Here is a 15,701-nt window from a genome sequence, read left to right on the forward strand (position 1 = left end):
TAACCTATATACATATGCAGATTTGAACACCACAATGCTGTTTCTAAAAGCCTGTTTATCAAATCACTATTCCTTAAAAAAACCTTTTTATACCTATTGGACATAGTATATGTACTATTGAAGAACAGGATGTCTTCTTTTCACCATGCAGAATGTTTTGTGAGGCTGCACAGTGCTGTACATCAAAGACAACACTGCAGAATGAGATGGCTTCAGACAAACACTGCATTGATCTCAACTACTGTGTCAAATCCTGAGACCACTGGGGATATGGTTACTGTCACTTATGGGTTAATGCCCCCCTTTTTGGTTTGATGTCTGAATATTATGTTATTTGAGATACTGCTGCTCTTTCAAGTCAGCCTGACAGGACAAGGCAACGAGCAGATTTCCCATAAGGGTTTCCACTGCAGACATCACTCCCAAACCTTATCAAAGCATTTCTGCGTCACTAGCACTAGCATTTCATATTGGTTTGGCGCCTTCTAGTGGAAGCTGTGAGAAATTACAGGGCCTTTGACTGTTTTTGGTTTTTCTGTTTGAGTGACTACTCTGTTTTATCATCCACAGTGACAATGGTGTTGTTTCTGATCGGGATCTCTATAGCCGTGAATAATTCATCTCATGATAACCACACTGCAGGTAATTGTTACAATCACTTAAGAGTAATTACTGTGCAATGCAAGGATCAGCTGTTAAAGGAATAGTTTGACATATCAGGAAATACACTTTTACTAATTTGCTTTTTCGCTGAGAGTTAGATGGGAAAATTGATACAGGCCTGATATCTATACACTAAATTTGAAGCTACAGCCAGGAGATGGTTAGTTTAGTGGAAACATTGGGAAACATCTATCCTGGCTGTGTCCAAAGCTAAAATAACCTTCCTACCAGCAGCATCATAGCTTACTATTAAACATGTTATATCTTGGACTGTTTCTTGGCAGGGAGCAATGATTTCCTGATGACTTAAAGGAATAAGTAGTGTGTCACATATCCTCATGTAAAACCGATGGTCCCCACACATTTTCCATTTCAAAATGCCATACTTTTCCAGACTTCTTGGTACATTTTTAAGACCATATTTGATATCTGAGTACAAATTTTATATTATTACGTAAAGAAAATGTTGAAGGTTTCATTACTTGTTGTGGTCGAGCTTGGTCTCACATTCGGCCAAAAACTTTGTGACTCTGGGTGCAGTGACAAGATGACACTACTTTTGGCCTTGCATATGACTTATATTTGCTACCTCCCCCACACTGGAGATGTCAGACGGTTCTACACAAAGTTTTCATCTAGCTTTCTTTTCCCATTTGGAATTCTTAGCAAACCAGGCTTTATATGTGGGATTATCAAGCCAACCCCTGAATACCTGCTTTTATACATTGTGGCCATTCAGTCCACTCACTGTTGGACGATGTTCCACTATAAAACCTCTCTGCCCAAAGAGAAAGAAAATGAAATAATACTTATATTATTTTCCCTCAACATATTGAATAAACAATATTATAATATTGTTTATTCATATTGCTTTCATATTTTTTAGTCTCTTTTATGAATAAGAACCGAAAATGAATTGAAAAAAGTTAAATCAAGTCTTTGCAGCCTTGTTAATTCATTGTGTCCATGGAAATGAATGCAGCCATACAGGTTTGATTTTCTTACGCAATATAGATGGTCTGTTTACTTTTTTGATAACTTCACTTTACTGCAACTTCACAGCATGACCTATAAATGTTCAGAGAAGCTTAATATTTAGTTGTTTGTGATGCTATGTATATATGCAACTCAAAGATATTGCCACATCTTCTTTTAGACTATTTTGGTCACTGATGTCCAGATTTTGTACAAGGCACTGTTTTGCAGGTTGTGACATACAGGTCAAATTACTATTAAAAAAATGATATACTTTTCCATACTTCAGTGGAAACCTGAAAACCACAATAGGCCTCATGCAAGAACATGTTCGTATTCAGAGGGCTTACAAGGGCCAGTTTTATTCACAAAAATATTCCCAAATAATATAGACTAGAATTCCACACTTTACAGCTTCATGTCCTGCTTTCAGAAATCAGCAGACAAAAACATAACACATTTAGGAGCTAAGCTTAGCTAACTGACATCTGATGGACAGCTTAAATTTAGCAGATAAATTTGAGAGTGGTATTGATCTTTTCAAGTGAGCACATTTCCCAAAATGTCAAACTATTCCTTCAAATGTCAAGAGTTTGTTTGGATGTGATATGGAAAAAAACTAATATGATTCACTGTGTCTTTTACCCAGAAAACCCCACCCATCAGGGTGCTCATGTGCTGCCCTCAACACTGGTCATATCCCTGCTTCTCATCATTATTGTCCTGCTGACAATCTACTGTCTGAGGTAAATGAAGCTGCACTCTCACATACATTCTCAAATATTCGCCTGCATTTGAATGCATCTCTCTTATTTTTCTTTTCTCTCCCTTGCTTTTAGCATGTTTGTGAGAGAGAGAGTTTGTGAGGTCAGGGCATAGGGGTGGGGGAGGTTTGGAAAGAGGCAGTGAGCATTGGCTTATGGGTAAACAGCTGCACCTCAAGTAAGGACAGCAAACAAAAACAGCTAGGTCGGGTCAGGCCACAGAAACTCATTCACTGATCAGCCAGCTACTGCTTCCTGACACTGACATGCCGAGGAACAGCTTGTCCTCTCTCAGATGGTTGATATTGCTTTTGATATTTGGTGTTTGCCTACCTTATGTGCTTAACAGCTCTGTAGTAGAGATTTGGGTCAGCTCATTTTAGCTTTTTCAAAACAGATATCTACCCTTTACCTTCTCTGATGGTTTTTACTATCTTTTTTTCTCTCCCTGTCTTTGCTATAGGTTCAAAAACCACAGGAAAGCTCTTGTTACCTCGGTGGATAAAAAGATTCCAAATGGCTTTTTGGAGGAACAAGGTACTGTTGTGTTGCACTCAATATAATTACCAGTGCATGAAAATGTAATGTAGCTGTTTGCTTTTTTATTTCTTTATTTGATTTGTAGATCTAAATGCTTTATGGACTAGGAAAATTTCACGATCTGGAGTCTTAGGTAGCTGGAAAGCTTATGGAAGGCTCTTAGCTTTCCCAGCACGTAGGGAGCCATATAAACTTTCACTTCAAGTAAAAATATATATAAATAAACGGAAAGGCCAAATTCTGAGTTAAGACAGTTTGGTGCAGGACCAGCAGTACCATGTTTATGACTCAAGAAATCATTTCTGTCATGTACCCACAGAAGTAGGAAATCTTAATGGCCATCAGGCTTGTTTTTGCAGGTGCTATGAGAGCTTGTAATGTTCTCTATTGGGAATCGTTAGAATTCTGACTGCCATATATTCTTTTACACACAGGAGAGCAGACAGTGGTCCTCCTCCCCAGATCTCCCTCGCCATCCAAGAGGTACTTCCCCATCCCTATGGATTCACTAGAGGAGGAGTACCGGATACGTTCTGCCGACGATGGCAAGCTCTTCAGAGAAGAGTTCAATGTAAGCACGAGTTTATTTGGTGTGGACTATGCAGGAGTGAAGATTTTTGTCTCGCAAGTATAGAACAAACACAAATTGTAATAAAATGTTATGACAGCAGACTGTGTACGAATGGCTTTATTTTCATCTCATGAGGACTGGGGTTCTCTCTTTACAGTCGCTGCCATGTTACTACCACCACGGGTCCTTTGAGGAGGCGAGCAGAGAGCACAACAGAGAGAAAAACAGATACCCAAACATTTTACCATGTGAGTGAGGATCTATATTATGCCACCCACAATATTCATGTAACCTTTAGACTTCAAGTTTTATTGATCTCTAAATCTACAGGTATAGTTGTGCAGGCCGAAATGAAAATTAGAACTGACTTAATTTGTTCATTTGTAATGAAAATGTTGGTGTTTTACCTCTCTCTTTCACAGATGATCATTCAAGAGTGGTGTTGAATAATCACGATGGACATCTGTATTCAGACTACATAAATGCATCTTACATTGATGTGAGTCTTGATTACAACTCAGCTTTTAATGCGGATGATGCAGTACGGCTTTTGATTAATACTATATTCTTCTGCACAGGGTTATAAAGAGAAGAACAAATTCATTGCAGCTCAAGGTAAGTGCAGAGTTCAGTATTTTGTTTCAAATAGTCTGTTTTTTAGTTTATTTTTAGTATTTTTAATAATATTCCTGTCTCTGCTTCAGGTCCAAAGCTTGAGACAGTGGCCGACTTCTGGCGGATGATTTGGGAACAGAAAACAGCAACTATAGTAATGCTGACAAATCTGAAAGAGAGGAAAGAGGTTTGTCTCTCCCTCTGTGCTGTATTCTGTGCATGCTACCAAGTAGGGTGTGTTATAGAATGTAGCTATACTATCTATATAGCTCTGCTGCACCATTAGTGAAATCCTTTTGTATTCTCATGACCCAAAGTCATCGGCATAATTTATTTGACCCTTCTCCCAAATGAGAATCTATACAAAGTGTCACCCAGCAGATTACTTAGCATCACATAAAATTTAGCCTCAAAGGGATGATCAATTGAGAGCTCAACAGCAAGTTAGATATGGCAGAATAGAGGCATTGGGGATCAATGACGGAATAATTGTTGATAAGATCCTGAGAGGCTTCATGATAATTAGTCTGAGAATCTAGTTAATGAGTTGAAACGTCACTGTGAAGATCTTATTGACTGACAGAGAAATGCAGAAAGTCCTTGTGATTGCCTTTGAATTGGAATGTGAAATACACACCGTCTATTACACATTTAAACACATACACATATCGATATGCATAATAAGCACTGCATTTTTTATGAACGTTGCAATGATAATAAGCTGTTTCTGTGTGTTATTTAAAGGCTCAAGAAGAATAACTTTGTAATTGTTGTGACTATCTTATCAGGATAAATGTTATCAGTATTGGCCAGAAAAAGGCTGCTGGATGTACGGGAATGTCAGAGTGGCAATGGAGGACTTTACCGTGCTGGTGGACTACACAATTCGAAAATTCTGTGTTCAATATGTAAGTAAAATATGTAGATCTACATATCAGAAAATTAATTATATTCATAAGGGATGCATTTGTTTTAAGCACATTGTCAGCACAAATATTAACAGGGTGTAATCTAAAGGTTTAATTAAATTTTAGAGCATGTGCAGTTTTAAACAAACAGCTGGCACAGCATAGAAAATGTAATTATACTGTGGTAACAAGTGGACATCATTCTGAAAAATTATTTAAGATGAATGCTGTCTAATTAGACATATAAATGTTCAGTATCATAATATTTTAATACAGTTCTTAATTGTTATAAAAATACATAATCATAACAGCAGTATTCTTATTAAAAATTAAACATCAAACAAGGCTGCATGGAGCTGGTATAAAAAAGTAATGTTTCCCATGGGGAAATTGGAACATTTTAGTAAACTGTAATAGGACACAAAATATAATAAATGAAAAACACTACTGAAACACACCAGCATGAAAGATAAAAATAAAAAAACTCAATATACGTACAAGAATATTTAATATACACACTGTACCACTATGCAGTGTGTTCACATCATCTCATCTTTAGAGGTTCATACAAATGCAGTATCTGTGTTTCCTCTGTTTTTGACTGCCAAGTTGGGCGCCATCTCAGTGTACTGCAAAGCCCTCAGACTGCAAAATTCACTTTGTTCCCTCTCCATTTGAAGCCAGAGAAGTGCAGATATCCTTTCTGACTCTGTGAAAAGTGTGACTGTGCTGTAGCGCTGCAGTACAAGCTTGACAGACTGGTTGCTTTTACATTCAGCCCTCTGAACACAGAGCAACCAAGTGTTCAAGAGAATGAAATTACATTCTCTTGAGAGAGCATTCATGAGATATGAGAGTAAAGCAAAGGCAAACCAGCACACTTGCAACTTGTGCTTTCACAAATTGCAACATGACAAAAAATACATCTTTCAGTTAATGTGAGGTTACCTTTCCTGCAGTTTCCAGTTTGCACTGTGAATATTATATTATATTATAGTGTGTCTGTGTTTCACAGCAGGGCAGTGATGGTCCCCGAGCTCCCCGCCTGGTCACCCAGCTCCACTTTACCAGCTGGCCAGACTTTGGGGTGCCTTTCTCGCCCATCGGCATGCTGAAATTCCTCAAGAAGGTCAAGGCTGTCAATCCATCTTATGCTGGACCCATTGTTGTCCACTGCAGGTAATGTACTATAAAAGAAGCCCAAAAAAGGCGGTACACCTACAGTCATATAAATAGAATACAATTGATTTCAGGATTGCTATAGATGGTGCTGTTCTGCAAAAAGGTGAAATCACTTTTAAAATTTGGAATTTCCTGTTTTGCAATAGCAAAACCTAAATGGTATGACAAACATTTCCTGGTTTTAATGGAATAAGAGGTCAAAGGTGAACACCCTAAAAATGTGGTAATGTTATTTTTAAAAAGGTTAAAGGTGAACTTAATTGTAGCTAAAATGTATAAAGTGTAAAGTGAAGCCATATATGTATGTATATTTTAAACATTCTGTAGTTATTCTGTAATGGCTTGACTGGTATGTGCATATGTTTGTCTGGCCAATCAGTGCAAAGCCTCACCAAAGAAATCTGCAGTCAATTGTAGCAACTGCTGCAACAGGTGCTCAGGGAGAGGGACTGTTGTTCTTGAATGGGGCCCATTGAAGAGGCTTCAACGCCCCACTGTGGAATCCCAGCTCTGTGCTCCCAGAGGTGCCGTCTGCTGAAATGACCCTTGTAAATCTATTAGGAGTGTTTTTGGGCTTCAGAGGTGAAGCATTTTTACACATGCTCATGGTTGTCAATTGACGTCTTTGTTAAGAATAAAGGAGATGCCTAACAGGAATGCAAAAATATATTTATATCTTTATATCAAGTCTGTTTTTTTTGCAATACATCTGTATTACTCTTACATGGTGTCCCGCTTTTGCTACAGATGCTCTTTTTACCACACATTCAATGTCAAATAGAGATCGCATTTGACACATTTTCGTTTTGTGGCTACACTGTGTTGTTAAGACCTTGTGCCTTCTTCTTGTTGTGTCTCCGTAGTGCCGGGGTGGGGAGGACTGGGACGTTCATTGTCATTGACAGCATGATCGACATGATGCACATGGAACAGAGGGTGGATGTCTTCGGCTTTGTGAGCAGAATACGAGAACAGCGCTGTCAACTCATCCAGACAGATGTAAGTGTTGACCCTCTCCGACCTGTTGTATCTTGGACTGACAGCTCAACTCAGTGCTCTAGTTGAGGAGTAAACAAGTGAGGACATAGAAAACAGCAACAACTGTGTATGATTTTAAAATAGTAGGAAGTAGTTTTGGCAAACTAAAGCAACTACTCCTACCTCTTCCTCTTCTCCTTCCTCTCGTCTGTCTCCCTCCTCAGATGCAGTACTCCTTCATCTACCAGGCTTTGTTGGAGTACTATCTATATGGAGACACAGAGCTAGATGTGTGCTCTCTGGAGGGCCATCTGCAGAGGCTTCACAACACCAGGGCTCCACACGACAGGCTGGGCCTGGAGGAGGAGTTCAGGGTACGAAGAAAGATGCTCACTCTTAAACATCTCAGTCAGTAATGAGTTGTCCCCATCAACCTGCGCCATGCATGGTTATATTTTCATGGAAAACTTGCCCAGGGTGCTGCTCTTGGCAGTAGTAGTATAAATAACAATGCTTTGAATCAAGTAAAACTTTATAAGGCACCACCATCTGCCACATAGAATTTACTGTAGCTTGTTGAAAATTTCTCATTTTCACTGCAGAGTCCCCACATGCTGGGTGAAATGAATCCCCATTGCCTCTTTTTCTTCTTATCTTCTTCTCCTCAACTGTTAATGTCCAGCTACTGCGGTTTTAGTATTCAAAAATATAGTCAACATTGCTACCTTTAAAAATCACCATGTTTATTAGTGTTGCACAGTGCTGTACACATGTAAACAAAGTTTTTGGTTGTGTCCATCTGCCCATGTTTTCTCTCCTCAGAAGCTGACCAACGTGCGCATAATGAAGGAGAACATGAGAACTGGAAACCTTCCTGCCAATATGAAGAAGAACCGCGTGCTTCAGATCATTCCGTGTAAGGAATACTCTGAGACTCCGAACAGTTTCATAATACATCACATCCACGTAACATCAAAGTATCAGAGGAATGGTGATTTTATAGATGCTGTACACAGATATCAGGCTAATCAGATCATGTCTGTGTGAATAGTTACATTTAAATAAAGCTTATGTTTTGACTTAAAGTCAAGAGAACAGTGGGGGAAAAAAGCCTGCCAGGATACAACTTTTTACAGCGCAAACCACTACTGGCTCTGGTGTGTTTGGCCCTAATAACACAGCTAAAGTTTTACTTAGCTGTTTTTTTTCCACCAGCCTTTTCAAACTTTTATTTTATTAGGAATCACTTGTGGAAAGTTTCATTTTTCCTTTTTTTCCTTTTTGCAGATGATTTCAACCGAGTAATACTCTCAGTGAAAAGAGGACAGGAGTTCACCGACTACATCAATGCCTCCTTTATTGATGTAAGCACTCCCTCACGACCTCTTGTATAGATTTCCCATAGAAGTATATATAAAGCTCATTGTTTCCTTTACAAACAATGCAAAATATTATGTTTGCTGCACTCTCAAAGTCTTGTTTACTGGATCATCTGCCCTCCAGGGCTACAGGCAGAAGGACTATTTTATCGCAACCCAGGGCCCCCTGTCTCACACAGTGGAGGACTTCTGGAGGATGGTGTGGGAGTGGAGATGTCATTCAATCGTTATGCTCACCGAACTAAAGGAGAGGGAGCAGGTACAGTGTGGTGCTCTTAAAGAACAAAACAGTAAACAGCCTTTTTTATTCTGTTATTTCACTGTCTTATCTTTTCCTGATAGTCTGTGTATGTATCTAATTGTTTGATATTTGCTTTTGTGGTACACACTGGAAGCATAAGAACAAAAATAGGATACAAATCAGTCAAATGTAGCTTAATTGTATTTCCATCTGACCTTTCCCACCAGGAAAAGTGTTTCCAGTATTGGCCATCAGAGGGCAGTGTAACATTTGGAGATTATACTGTGGAGCTGACTGGAGATACGCAGTGTGAAACCTTCACTCTCAAAGACATGGTGCTCACCTACAGACCAGTGCGTAATGTTTTACATACAACATATTGTATTTTAATGAAGTTAAATAAATATTTTAAATGATAATAATTGTTTGTGCTGCCTCCATAAATTAAGCATTTTAAAGTGCATAAAATATTATTATCATATCTACCATTTTCAGCTGCATGAAAATAGTTAACTCTCCTTCTCTCCAGGAAAAGCAGTCACAACATGTACGACACTTCCACTTCCACGGATGGCCTGAGATCGGAATACCAGCTGAGGGAAGAGGGATGATTGACATTATTGCCTCTGTGCAGCGGCAACAGCAGCAGTCTGGAAACCGTCCTATAATTGTGCACTGCAGGTGAGAAATGTCAGTTAGACAATTCTGCAGCATGATGTGCATCCTCAGATAAAAATTATATGCAGTATATCTTACCCTGAACTTGCTTTAGTCCACTAATGTTTTTCAGTACAACGCTTCTCACTTTCACTATACCTCTATTACCCAATCACTGGAATCTCTTAGAGTGATATTGGAAGGAATTTCAATTTTACAGACTCTGATTTACTACAAATGTCTGTTACAATAAATTCTACATTTTGCCTCAGTAGACCTGGTGTTCTATGCCTAAACCACTTATGTGATCCCTTATAAAGACTTAGCTGTGAAAGCTTTGATCAGAACCTAGCTTCAGGTGAAGTGATTCTAAAGCAGCATGCCCCTCTGGGATTGATCCAATCCACTGATTCACAGTCAATTAAAACCTCTCAAAGTGAAATCTCCTCTGACTCCCACTATGATTAATCTGATAAGATGAGCTAACGACAGGAAATGGTGTCATCACTCTCTTCTATTCCTTCATCACCACTTGTCTAAGAGGGGCTTTTTAAAGCTTTTTCTCCACCCCTCGGGAATGGGGCTAACCCGTTGCAATCCCCAACGTCTCTCTACGCTTCTCTTCCGAATCACTCTTGCTCCCCGTCTCTGCGTCTTTCCCTCCATCCCACCATCATTGTAAACATTGACTCAGTCAAACACTGAGCTTCCAAACTGATTAGTGTTAGCGTTTGGATTAGCCTCTCTTTAAGTGAGGATGATTATTAGCACTATTATACAAAGGTCACCTTTTCACTCACAAACTTTTTCATTTAAATGGAAAAAGGATGTGCTGCTAAGATTACAAGAATTTCTTTGCAGCATTGTTAAATAAATTAAGAAACTGTTTAAACTTCCTTGTTCTACTTTTGAGCTACATTTATACTGTTCTTTATGTTCTTCCACAGCTGCAGTCCTGCAACAAATTTCACTATTTTTGAAGGCCTTCCAGTGTGTGCATTATGTGATGTGGTTGTTGACAGTTTTGTCCTTCATGTTTCAGTGCCGGTGCAGGTCGGACTGGCACCTTCATTGCCCTCAGTAACATTCTGGAGAGGGTGAAAGCTGAAGGCCTCCTGGACGTTTTTCAGACAGTCAAGAGTTTACGCATGCAGAGACCACACATGGTTCAGACTGTGGTAGGTGGAAAACAAGATAATATCAAACCTGCTGTGCAGAATCTGTCAGCTTATTCAAGTTTGTGTTGTTTGGAACCGTTTCCACACATACATGCATGTTAACACTTTTCCTTTGCTTTTCCTTCCAGGAGCAATACGACTTCTGCTACAAAGTGGTTCAGGATTTTGTTGACATTTTCTCCGACTACGCCAATTTTAAATAATACCTGTCAGATACTGTTCTGTGTACCTCTGTCAAATTAACTTATGCAATTTTTTTCTGAATGTTGTTTTCTAAAGCAACTCTTTTTACATTTTGCACTTGATTACAGATCTAAAAGAAATGTTGTAACATACTTCAATATGAGTGAAAACATCTGTGCTCCAGGAGAGTCTGCCACTTTCAAATAGTCCAATATAGAATATAGAAATTATAATAGTTTACTTAATGGGTTGGTTGGGTTCCTGAAAATGTTTTATGTTGCATAAATGCGGCAAAAGAGGACATTTCAATAACTGTATTCCATCTTTATTGATATATAATGTATATACACTGTAGTATATGTTGCTCACTACCTACCTAAATGCATCACTAATGTGTTGTTGAGTACATGCATTCTCTTCTATTTCTGCTTTATTTTGTTATTGACCACAATGCCTTTGGTTTACTTTAGAATTGTATTTTATGCTGCCCACTCAATATGCTTGATTGCAGTGAAGAGAATAAAGTGTGTTTGATAAGCAGGATGAAATGATTAATGCTTCTGCTAAAACAATATCCTGTCTGACATGTGTAAAAAGTATTTATGATCTACTTGTAGCTCAAACAAAAACATAAAATTTGAGATACATTTCATTCCGTTAGACGCTGCAAATTACCTCACTTCTGTCTATGAATAACTTAACAGCTGGTGCCAGTTGTAATTTTATTCAACTTCACTAACTTTCTTTTTTGCCTGTGGCAATATTACATGGTAGATTGGTGCCTGACACTGCAAAACGCAATTAGCCCACATTGAAAGCGGCAGAAAATAATGTGTTATCACTTTAATCCAAACATGTCATCGTACAGGTTTTTTGCAGCCAAGCATTGCATCCTGCTTTAAAGAGAAAAAGTTTTTGATACACATTGACAAGTTGACTTTACACATGCATGTTTGCTTAAAGCAGTGCCATATTGATTAGAATGACAGTTCTAATCAAGAAATACTTGTCACCAAGTGACACAGTTTTAATAGCGATAAGCCAGATGTTTATGTTTAACTCAGATATAATAGATACATTTTTAAAAGCGTATTGTTTTTAATGGTGGTCTCATGCATTGATCACATGTTCATTATTTGTAAAAATGCTTTTCAGAATATTATAAGGATAACAAATGTAGCATACTATTAGTTGTTGCATCTAAGTAAGAATCCATGAAGAAAAAACTGTAGAGATGTGAATTTGAATTAAATAGTTGATTATTAATGCAGTTGAACCTTGTTCATACCTACAAACTGAGGTGAAATATGTCTGGGACACTGAGCAGCATTGATTTCAAGAACCAGTGTTCAGCCAAAATATGCAATATGCATGCACAGGCATTTTGACATATTTTGACTATGATAGTTAGTCTTAGTTTCATATTTAAACAAAGAAGCCCTGACATTTCTGCAAAATGAAAAGCATATATATTTTTGCAAGGCTTTTGCTTACTTTTTGGGAAACAGTATGCTTTGAGGTCTTAAGTTTGGGCAAAGAACTTTCTACTGTGTTTGTACTTGCATTCTTATCAAGCCGTGAGAAGGGTTTATACATGACTCACTAATTTGTTTATTTAGTGTACATAAATTAATGTTGTAGTCATTAATCATCACTGAGGTTTGCCGCATTGTTTGACTTCATTTTAATTTACAATCTGTGATACGTATTTCCAAGTTCCATGCTGAACGAATAAGAAATAGGGATAATGACAGTGAGACCTTGCAGTTGATGTAACATAAATGCACAAGCATCTTGTTTCCATGATGTTTCTGCCTTTTGAATCTGTATGGATTTGAATTATTTGTTTGCTGAAAGCTGATTCAAATAAATTATAGATGGAGTGAAATTTCATATTTCATCTTAATACTGTCTTTTTGTGTACCTCTTTGAAAATGCATTCAACACCAACACAAATATGCATTTAATATATATTTCATGCTGTTTGGGCACTTAACAACTCCATTAGTAGTATTTTTGTGTCCCATTAGTCAGTAAATGTGTCACACCTGCAGAGAGGGGATTATAATCCTGACAGCAGCCTTCTACAACACCTATAAATTGCCCCTCTGGCTAATGCACCACATGCTAACAAGGCAAATACAGAGGTGAGTCAGTCCACAATGAAGTTTGTTCAGTGCTCATTAAGTTAGAATTATTCTCCATATTAATTACTGTTTAAAATGTTTTTTTCTATTGTTGCTTGATGCTTTATAACCCCTGTCTATGAGCTGTGGAGCTGTGAGAGGTGACATTATTGTTTTTATTACAAATTTGGCTTCCTCTGCAGCTCTAATGGAAGCAAGCAGCAGAGTGACGGTGCAGGTGTTGTTGTTGGCGTTGGTGGTTCAGGTCACCCTGTCCCAGCACTGGTCCTATGGATGGCTACCAGGTGGAAAGAGAAGTGTGGGAGAGCTGGAGGCAACCATCCGCGTGAGTGATTTGTTTAAACTTTTTTTTTCTTTCTTTTATGGACAAGTCTACAGTTTCAGGAAATGTGCTGTCTTTGTGAAATTTAAAGCAACATTTAACAAAAATACTTTCATAAAATCGTTGAGTTAAGCATGACTCCAGGTGCTTCTTTTTTTTACAGTGCTGTAAAAATCATGTTAGGTTCGGATTTCATATCAGCCATAGTTTCATCTTCTAAAATATCTATTTTACTGTACTTAGATGATGGGCACAGGAGGTGTGGTGTCTCTTCCTGAAGAGGCGAGTGCCCAAACCCAAGAGGGACTTAGACCATACAATGTTGTAAGTGCTTATTATACATAATTTATTACTTATGTCTTCTTCAATTGTACATTATTAATGTACACTATACCACTGTGTGCCACTGTGTTCTAAAGCAGCAGTGACAATATACAAACTGCTCAATGACTGTTTTTATATTTCTCTTTTGCATGATTGACTATGTGCATTCTTAATTGAATCTTTTTGAATGCTGGCAGATGTATTGCTATTTTGCTCAGACTTGAAGACTTTAGAATCATATATATAAATGATGTTGGTTAGAATAAATATTAAAGCAGCAGATCACACTTTTAACTGAGACCTCATCTCAATCTCTTCAGATTAATGATGATTCCAGTCATTTCGACCGAAAGAAAAGGTTCCCTCATAAATGAAGAGCTGCCAAAAAAAAGAAGAGAAATACACTGTATTTGCATTACCATCAACAACAATGATGAATATCTGAGTGCAGGATGCTAATCTCTATAAATTGTCACATTTATTGCACAGATGTCAATTATATGTATGTGTGTAACATTTAAATTCATGTAAAATTTGAATAAAGTTTTTGAATCCAGATCAATTTATGTTTTATTCCATCTTATTTTCACAAAATGGGATCTCGCTTTGTAATCTAATGTAGTCATTAGAAGTGAAATGAAGCTATTTAAATGTAAAATACAGTTTTGAAAGCCTTTAAATAGATTAAATTGCCTTTGTAAAGCAGCCACGACCGACAAGCATGACAAACTTGTGACACAACAATCTTAGCATGACAACAGCTGGTGATTAAGCCAATTTATTAGAAATCAATGACTTAATTGAATTTGTTACAGTTTTGGTTAATTCCATTTTCTGCCACAGCGGTCATGTGCATATGTGATGTGGAAAATTACACCAGCTGATTTTTTGTGCTCGTACCTGACTGTTGATTAGCCTCAAAATGAAAGACATTCATCTACAGTAAATGTTTTTCCTGCTTGTGATGTCCACAACAGCTTTCCGCTAATTTTGCATAACTGTAGTCATCCAAAATAGACAAAGTGTAAAACTTTTTTTTCCTCCCCTCTCTGTACAGGAAATTGGTGTGTTCATTACAAAAATTGGAATTTCATATCAGGAAAGGAAAAGAATCAGCAGGGGGCATATGTTTTAAAGAGAACTCATTTTCTGGCAAAGCCCCACAGACAGAGCACCATACTAATCGCCTGGTGCATAAGGGGCTAGGATTCATGAACTGTGCTGACACCAGGGAGGCCCTGCATTGTTAGAGCGCGGTTGTAATGCACACCAATGAACCCAAACCCACTGGCACAACTGGGAAAAGGTGAACATTATAAAAGCACATAGAATTAAAGAGAAATTAAACCACATTCCATTGCACTTCGAGAACAATGCTCGTTCATTTGTGATACTTCACATCATTGGTTTAATATTCATGGTTGTAATTTGCATAACACAATCATTTCCTTTGATGAGGAAAGACTTAAGAATTTTTTGAGAAGTGCTATACTTTACATTCTTTGACAAAGTTACAGAAGAAAAATGTTGTCCAGGGCATTTTCTCTCAAAGTCACTATGAGACTTGCTTGAATTGATTTACTTGAGCTTATACTTATCTTTATGGAGTTTTCAGTAATTTTGTAACGTCCTCATAAAAGATAATTATGCTTTTATAACATTTCCTAAAATATGGTTTTAATTCAATTTGGTATACTTGTGTGAGAATAATTAATGTTTACAGATAAAGCATACAATCCTACAAATTCCCTTCAATAATCCCAAAGCATTTGCCGTGAAACCCAACTTTCTCTCTCCCAGTGTCCTCATCAAGGACCTGCCTAATTGCACGTATATCAGGACAACAAAACCTGCTGGTATCTGTGTTTCCAAATTTGATTTAACCTCACTTTCTCCTTCCCAGACCCCCTGGTGGATATTCACTTTGTTTACCTCAAATTAAACTTCATATTGTTTACAGCCTCCTGGTCCCTGAACATTTTATAGCATTTTAGAATTATTTCTTTATTTATTTTTTGTAATGATTGTAGAGTTGGGATTCATTTGAATGTTTCCCTCATCTGCATGAAAATTA

General features: G+C 37.7%; 2 protein-coding genes across 2 annotated transcripts; both read left to right on the forward strand.

The window, feature by feature from the left end:
* The first annotated feature begins 575 nt into the window (after positions 1-575).
* On the forward strand, positions 576-11,034 carry LOC128372480 (receptor-type tyrosine-protein phosphatase epsilon-like). Its single transcript, XM_053332573.1, has 19 exons — positions 576-642; positions 2,288-2,384; positions 2,866-2,939; positions 3,377-3,513; positions 3,671-3,761; positions 3,936-4,012; positions 4,092-4,128; positions 4,218-4,315; positions 4,917-5,036; positions 6,052-6,215; positions 7,082-7,217; positions 7,421-7,570; positions 8,019-8,112; positions 8,484-8,560; positions 8,700-8,834; positions 9,044-9,169; positions 9,346-9,497; positions 10,516-10,651; positions 10,780-11,034. Exons 1-19 carry the CDS (start codon positions 576-578, stop codon positions 10,852-10,854), a joined length of 2,043 nt encoding a protein of 680 aa, XP_053188548.1. The 3' UTR covers positions 10,855-11,034.
* Positions 11,035-12,965: 1,931 nt separating this feature from the next.
* On the forward strand, positions 12,966-14,176 carry gnrh3 (gonadotropin-releasing hormone 3). The gene is made up of 4 exons (XM_053332846.1): positions 12,966-12,981; positions 13,164-13,306; positions 13,547-13,627; positions 13,948-14,176. Exons 2-4 carry the CDS (start codon positions 13,169-13,171, stop codon positions 13,999-14,001), a joined length of 273 nt encoding a protein of 90 aa, XP_053188821.1. The 5' UTR covers positions 12,966-12,981; positions 13,164-13,168; the 3' UTR covers positions 14,002-14,176.
* The last annotated feature ends 1,525 nt before the right edge of the window (positions 14,177-15,701 follow it).

Source organism: Scomber japonicus, chromosome 14, assembly GCF_027409825.1.
Source record: "Scomber japonicus isolate fScoJap1 chromosome 14, fScoJap1.pri, whole genome shotgun sequence".
Taxonomy (NCBI): Eukaryota; Metazoa; Chordata; class Actinopteri; order Scombriformes; family Scombridae; genus Scomber; species Scomber japonicus.

Coding starts and splice junctions, on each gene's coding strand:
- gnrh3 (XM_053332846.1), top strand. CDS start 13,169: ATGGAAGCAAGCAGCAGAGTGACGGTGCAGGTGTTGTTGTTGGCGTTG. Junction 13,307..13,546: donor AGCTGGAGGCAACCATCCGC/GTGAGTGATTTG, acceptor TACTGTACTTAG/ATGATGGGCACAGGAGGTGT. Junction 13,628..13,947: donor GACTTAGACCATACAATGTT/GTAAGTGCTTAT, acceptor CAATCTCTTCAG/ATTAATGATGATTCCAGTCA.
- LOC128372480 (XM_053332573.1), top strand. CDS start 576: ATGGTGTTGTTTCTGATCGGGATCTCTATAGCCGTGAATAATTCATCT. Junction 3,762..3,935: donor ATACCCAAACATTTTACCAT/GTGAGTGAGGAT, acceptor TCTCTTTCACAG/ATGATCATTCAAGAGTGGTG. Junction 4,013..4,091: donor TAAATGCATCTTACATTGAT/GTGAGTCTTGAT, acceptor TCTTCTGCACAG/GGTTATAAAGAGAAGAACAA.